Source organism: Quercus robur, chromosome 3 (assembly GCF_932294415.1).
Source record: "Quercus robur chromosome 3, dhQueRobu3.1, whole genome shotgun sequence".
Taxonomy (NCBI): Eukaryota; Viridiplantae; Streptophyta; class Magnoliopsida; order Fagales; family Fagaceae; genus Quercus; species Quercus robur.
Window position 1 is genome coordinate 43,832,474 of NC_065536.1, and position 7,251 is coordinate 43,839,724.

At 46.7% G+C, this 7,251-nt stretch overlaps 1 protein-coding gene across 1 annotated transcript; it reads left to right on the plus strand.

The window, feature by feature from the left end:
* The first annotated feature begins 383 nt into the window (after positions 1-383).
* On the plus strand, positions 384-2,043 carry LOC126719627 (uncharacterized). The gene is made up of 3 exons (XM_050422160.1): positions 384-677; positions 784-1,579; positions 1,910-2,043. The coding sequence occupies exons 2-3, from the start codon at positions 787-789 to the stop codon at positions 2,041-2,043; spliced, it is 927 nt and encodes a 308-aa protein (XP_050278117.1). The 5' UTR covers positions 384-677; positions 784-786.
* The last annotated feature ends 5,208 nt before the right edge of the window (positions 2,044-7,251 follow it).

Consider the following 7,251-nt stretch of genomic DNA (forward strand, 5'->3'; position numbering starts at 1 on the left):
TGTATTTGGATTTCCATTTTCGGATCTTAGGGCTTTTCTAGGCAATGAGCGATAGAGATCTCGGATCATGGGCCCTCACTGTGTCTTTCAGCGATGGGCCTTCAAAGCGCATGGGATCATCTTTACACAGGCCCAACAGTTCCTATCCGTTAGGCCCATTAAGGTAGGCCCGTCAAGCTTTATATTTTATCATCTTCAGTTGCCCCCTTCACCCCAATGGTCCGTCAGCTTTTAGGACAAAGGATCAATGGGGTGACGATCCTAACGTAAGGGCGTGACGGATATTTTTTATGACGGAATGAGACCCATAAGACAAAAAGGAGGTTTTAAGTTTATAGTCACAACGAGTTGACGGATTTATGCAAGATAGTATGACGGTGCAAACGAGGAGTCCGTCGGTCATACCAACTATAGACAGGCTGTACGAAGGTCATTAATGATGATGACACGTGTCATAAACTGACTGGGTCTTATCTCGGATCGAAGCGACGCTTCTACTTCCGTGCATCTCGCTTATAAATAAGGGAGTAATTCCTCTCATTTCTACAGTTTCAGCAGAAATTAACCTGTTAGAGCGTACCCGTCACTCCTGTCAGAGCGTATCCGTCAGATTCTGCTGATCCGTTCAATTGCTTTAATCGTCAGTGCCATTCCTCATCACTTCGTTGGTAAAATTGGTAAGTGCTCTTCTTAAAGCCAATATTGTTTTAATTTTCCTTACAATCCACACCCGTTATAGACACATAGACCGTCAGAGTCTTAGGCTCTTGTCGTTTCATGTAGGAAATGTCTAGTGCGTCGAGTAATCAGTCGGTTGTTCGTGACGGGTTGGATTACGAGGAAGTATATCCATCCGGTCATCGAGAACAAGATAGTCCAGATGATAGGAGTCCGTCCTCCTCCTCCTCGTCCTCAACATATGAGAATCTGGAGGTGGTTGATCAAGACGAGGGACCTGATGACGGTGAGGAACAGATTGTTAGATCCGTCATTGGTGCTGATGGGCTCAGGGAGTTCGTCATGCTACCGGAGTGGACGGTGAATTACTTCACGTCTGTCATCAAAGAAAAGCATTTTAAGACATTTAGGGATAATTATCAAATTCCAGAAAATGTTACGATTCGTCTACCCTACAAATCGGAGAAGTGTTACTATGACGGGGTAGAGGGAGTCGGGGTATATGAGCAAATGTTGAAGGCCGGACTCAGATTCCCATTGAGTTCGCTTCACCGTGAGCTCCTCCGACAACTGGGGTTATCCGTGAATCAGATTTCCCCTAATGCTTGGAGGGTTTTTATAGCGATGGAGATCTTGTACGGCGCTATGTCTGACGGAGAAAAGAGGCTGACGGTTAGGGAGTTCTTTCACTATTACCGTCCGGACGAAATTGATAAGTCTAGGGGAATATATAGCTTCGTCCCCAGGAGTCCGTTGTTGAAAGTCATCTATGACATGCCGAACTTAAATAGGGATTGGAAGAGCCGGTACTTCTTCCTAGAAGGCGACGGTTGGATGTGTCGTCCGGGGGACACGGATTTCATGCCCGTCGACATTACTTGGGGCATATTACACCCGTCTAGTATGGATTGTCTTTCAAACTTTAACTTAATTAAGTTTGTTGAATATAATCTAACCATCCTCTATCTTCTTTTGTAGTTAGACGACGCCCCCAAATTGACATTAAGGAGTTTGCTTTCCTTGAGAAAATTTTCTCAAAGACCAAGCCGGAGGAAAGGACTTGGGCGAAGTTGGTAACACTTAATACCATTCATTGGTATTACGATGGACCAGAACCGACAGCGGCAGCCGTCAAGTACGAAGCACAGATAAGGAGGCGTAAGCTCGTCACCCTATACTTGAAAAATTATGTAACTTATTTTGCTAATTAACTCTCCCGTCCATGTTTCAGAGATGGATGGCGCCAAGAGAAGAGCTCTGATCTGGGCAAAGGCCGTAAAGAAGACTGGTGATGACGCTCCCCCTGCGACGGGCCCAAGCAATCCGTCTGCCAAGCGGAAAACTCAGCCCAAAGTGGATCGTTAGGCCAAGAAGGCCAAAGTATCTTTAGAACCTGTCGTGGGACTTATGGCGGAGCCTCCGAAGATGGCCACTCCAATCAAGCACGGGGTTGGCAAGGGCCTGATGAATGGCCCGTCGAAGGATCAAGAGAAGCCGCCCGTCCTTCTTCGAGAGGATTCTAAGCATGCCTTAGAACAGATTTCCTCCATTATTTCGGCGGAGGATTATGAAGACTTAGGCAATCACTAGACGGAGGCCATGGGTGAGATGGGCCTATTTGCAATTACACAGGTAAGACAGCCCGTCTATTATTCAAATGCAAATTAAATCCTCTTTGCCCATTGTTCGTCTTATAACTATCGTTATTATTTTTTAGGCAATGGTCATGATGAAGGGGCTGATGGGACGGTGCCTCAGCCATGAGACGGCTTTGGATTGTGTACGGGCCAAAGCGGAGCAGACGGAGGAAGAACTTCTTCAATTGCGAAACTGGAAACCCAAGATGGAGAAGAAGCTTGAACTTTCAAAGAAGGCAAGGAAGAGCCTTGAACAGGTGACGGAGGAGGCAAAGAAGGCTCTAGAGAGCAAGGACAAGGAGATAGTAGAGTTAAAAAATGAAGTCCGTCAGGCTAAGGATGTTGCGGTTCGTGAATACCGTGACTCCGACGCCCTAATTACTGAGCTGGGCGATTCTTTCCATCAGGGCTTCATGGATGCCCTCCGTCAGGTCAAACAAGCTTATCCAGACTTGGACATTTCGAAGTTCAAAGTTGAAGACCCAGTTCAATCATCCGTCGTGCCTACTGCCTCAGAGGATACAGACGACCTCTTTGCTGATGACGATGCCCTTGGTGACGGGGAGTCGGCACCAGCAAAAGTTGATCAAGCTAAGCCTGACACGGAAGCAGTTCCTCAGTCCGTCGACAATGCGGACAAAGCTCAGTAGATGGATATTTTTTTTTTTTTTTTTTTATGTACTTTTTGGAACAATTCTCATCCGTTGTTGATGATATGCAAACATTGCCTTTTAATGGCCTATTTTTGTTAAATGCATCTGTGCACTTCATTTTATATGTTGAATGTTTGAATTTTTTAATTTTGCTTTCGAATTCTGTCATTGCTTGACCTATTTATATCCGTTCAGCTATTAACTACTTACTGGATCCGGCATGTGTAGGTATATTTTTGATCCTAAGAATTTATTCTTTGGAAACCTGTAGAATGTTCCGTCCATTTTGGTCTGGGCTTGTCACCTTTGTAGAATGTTCCGTCCACCTTGTGGATATTATATTACATCCGTCCATTTTGGATTTCCAGTTGTCACCCTTCTGGGATGACCCGTCTACCTTATGGATTCTATTTTATTGTGTAAAATGATTCGTCCATCTTGTGGACTTTATTTTATTTCCGTCCACTTTGTGGATGATCCATCCATCTCGTGGACTTTAAGTGGTCATTCTTCTGGGATGATCCGTCCACCTTGTGGACTTCATTTTGTATCCGTCCATCTTGTGGACTTTAAGTGGTCATCCTTCTGGGATGATCCGTCCATCTTGTGGACTTCATTTTGTATCCGTCCATCTTGTGGGCTTCAAGTGATTATCCTTGTAGGATGATCCGTCCATCTTGTGGACTTCATTTTGTATCCGTCCATCTTGTGGACTTCAAGTAATCATCCCTGTTGGATGATCCGTCCTTCTTGTGGACTTCATTTTGTATCCGTCCATCTTGTGAACTTTAAGTAATCATCCCTGTAGGATGATCCGTCCATCTTGTGGACTTCATTTTGTATCCATCCATTTTGTGGACTTCAAGTGATCATCCTTGTAGGATGATCCGTCCATCTTGTGGACTTCATTTTGTATCCGTCCATCTTGTGGACTTTATTTTGTATCTGTCCATTTTGTGGACTTCATTTTGTATCCGTCCATCTTGTGGACTTCATTTTGGCCATCCTTGAAGGATGATCCGTCCATTTTTGGGACATTATTTAGTTTCCGTTCATTTTGTGGACAATTGTAATGACATCCAAGTAGAAGATCAAAATTGTATCTGATTATTCTTAATAGAAATGCGTAAAGGAAAAGTGCCTGCCCCCTTGGGCTTAAAAAGGCACGACAAGATTGCCGTTCGCCGTGTTACTATTACTGGTAGTATTTTCTCAAATGCTCGGCATTCCATGGATGTGGTAGCTTCTCTCCATCTGTTGTTTCCAGGTGGTATGTTCCTTTCCTTTTCCATGACGTAACTCTATAAGGTCCTTCCCAGTTGGGGCCGAGTTTTCCCTGTGTAGGGTCTCTAGTTGCACCCATGACCTTCCTGAGTACGAGGTCTCCTACTTGGAAGTCTCTGTGTCGAACCTGGGAGTTGTACTGTTTGGCCATGCGATCCTGGTATCTAGCGATCCTTTGCTCTGCCGCCGACCTAACCTCATCTAACAGGTCCAGCTGTAGCCTCATAGATTCGTCATTCCTGCTCTCGTCATGGTTGTGAACCCTGTAGCTCGTGAGCCCAACTTCTGCTGGGATGACAGCCTCGCTCCCGTACGTCAGTCGGAATGGCATCTCTCCTGTTGGGGTCCTCGCCGTTGTCCTGTATGCCTACAATATGCTCAGCAATTCTTCGGGCCATATGCTCTTTGCCCCCTCGAGCCGAGTCTTGATAATCTTTAACAGGGATCGGTTCGTGACTTCAACCTGGCCATTAGCCTGAGGATGGGCGGGTGATGAGTAGTGGTTTTTTATTCCTAGCTGTGTGCAGAAATCCCGGAAGTGGCCGTTGTCGAACTGCCTCCCTTATCTGAGACAAGGACTCTAGGAATACCAAACCTGCATACGATGCACCGCTAGACAAAACTTCTAATGTTCTTTTCTGTAATGGTGGCCAAGGCTTCCGCTTCTACCCATTTTGTGAAGTAGTCAATACCCACTACCAAGAACTTCAGCTGCCTTACCGCCGTTGGGAAAGGTCCCATGATATCTAGTCCCCACTAAGCGAACGGCCATGGAGCCGTTATAGGGGTTAGCTCCTCAGCTGGCTGTCCGATAACATTGCTGAACATCTGGCATTTGTCGCAGCTTTTAACGTAAGACTCGGCATCCTTCTGCATGGTTGGCCAGTAATACCCAGCTCGTACCAGTTTGTGCACCAACGACCGCGATCCAGAATGGTTCCCGCATATCCCTTCGTGTACTTCCCTTATTACGTAGTCTGCCTCTTCGGCCCCCAGGCATCTTAGATACAAACGGAAGAAACCTCTCTTGTAAAGAATTTCTTTTATTAAGATGAACCTTGCCGCTTGGACTTTTAGCTTTCTTGCTGCCTCCTTCTCTTCTGGCAGTAACCCGTCCTTTAAGTATGAAGTTATCTGTGTAGTCCAGTTTCTTTCGGAGCGTATCTCCTGCATGTTGTCGGGGTCTATTAGTGGAGAAATTTGAACAAAAGAAAGTACATTACCCGGTGTCATCATATGTTCTGCTGAAGCGGCTTTGGTTAGCCGATCGGCGAGCTCATTTTCTCCCCTGGGGATTTGGACGACCATGGCTTTTAGTCCGTCGACTCTCGCCCTTACTTGATCAAGATATCTCTTCATCCTTTCCCCCTTGCATTCATAATCTCCGTTTACTTGATTGGTCACGACTTGAGAGTCGTAGTAAACGACTACGCTTTCGGCTCCGGCAGCTTTGGCTAGGTCGAGTCCTACCGCCACTGCTTCGTATTCCGCTTCATTGTTGGTAGTGGGGAAGTCGAGACGGACCATACATTCAATCTTGTCTCCTTCAGGTGACAGCAATACGATGCGGGCTCCTCCGGCTCGTCGATTGGATGATCCGTCGGTGTATATGCTCCACTGGGGGGATTCTTCTGCCCCTTTGTCTTCATCATGCGTAAACTCTGCTATGAAGTCGGCTACGGCCTGTCCTTTAATGGCCACACGTGGACAGTACTTGATATCAAACTCACTCAATTCTATTGCCCACAGCGTCAGTCGACCTGGGTCTTCAGGATTACTCAATGCCCTTCGCAAGGGCTTGTCGATCATTACGTTCACGGTATGGGCTTGAAAGTAGGGCTTGAGCTTGCGAGCCGCCGTAACCAATGCAAAAGCGAGTTTCTCTATAGGTTGGTATCTTTCTTCGGCATCGCGGAGCGCCCGGCTGGCGTAGTATACAGGCTTCTGTGCATTATCCTCTTCTCTAATTAAGGCCGCGCTGATTGCGACAGAGGAGACAGCCAAGTAGAGGAAAAGTTTTTCACCAGGTTGCGAGGGACTCAGTAGGGGTGGTGAAGATAGGTATGCTTTTAATTCCTCGAATGCTCGCTGACACTCGTCCGTCCACTCGAAAGACTTCTTTAACGTGCGAAAGAAGGGCAAACACTTGTCCGTGGCTCTCGACACGAATCTCTTTAATGCCACTATCTTGTCGTTAAGGCTCTGTATCTCTTTCACATTTCGCGGGGGGGCCATCTCTATTATGGCTCGGATTTTGTCCGGGTTAGCCTTAATCCCCCTCTGGGATACCATGAATCCTAGGAATTTGCCTGCCGTTAAGCCGAATGCACACTTTCCCGGATTGAGCTTCATGTTGTAGGATCGAAGCGTACCGAATGTTTCCTTAAGATCTTCCAGGTGGTCTTCCTCCTTCCGGCTCTTCACCAGCATGTCATCGACATAGACTTGGACATTCCTCTCGATTTGCTGCGCGAACATCTTGTTCATTAGTCTTTGGTATGTTGCCCCTGCATTCTTCAGGCCGAATGGCATTACTTTGTAACAGAAGAGTCCTTGACTGGTTACGAACGAAGTCTTCTCCTGATCGGCCTCGTGCATGCGAATCTGGTTATAACCCGAGAAAGCGTCCATGAAGCTTAGTAATTGGTGTTGAGCCGTCGAGTCTACTAGGACGTCGACCCTTGGAAGGGGATAGCTATCTTTGGGGCACGCTTTGTTAAGATCGGTTAAGTCCACGCACATCCGCCACTTGCCGGTCGCTTTCTTCACCATTACCACATTCGCCAGCCAATCGGGATAGTAGACTTCCCTGATGAAGCTTGCCTCTTGGAGTTTGCGGACCTCTTCCGCTATTGCTTGGTCTCGTTCCGGGGCGAACACTTTCTTCTTTTGTCGAACGGGTGGAAACGAGGGCAATACATTCAACTTATGTACCATGACCGAGGGATCGATTCCTGGCATATCGTCATGGCTCCAAGTGAACACATCCTTATTGCTTC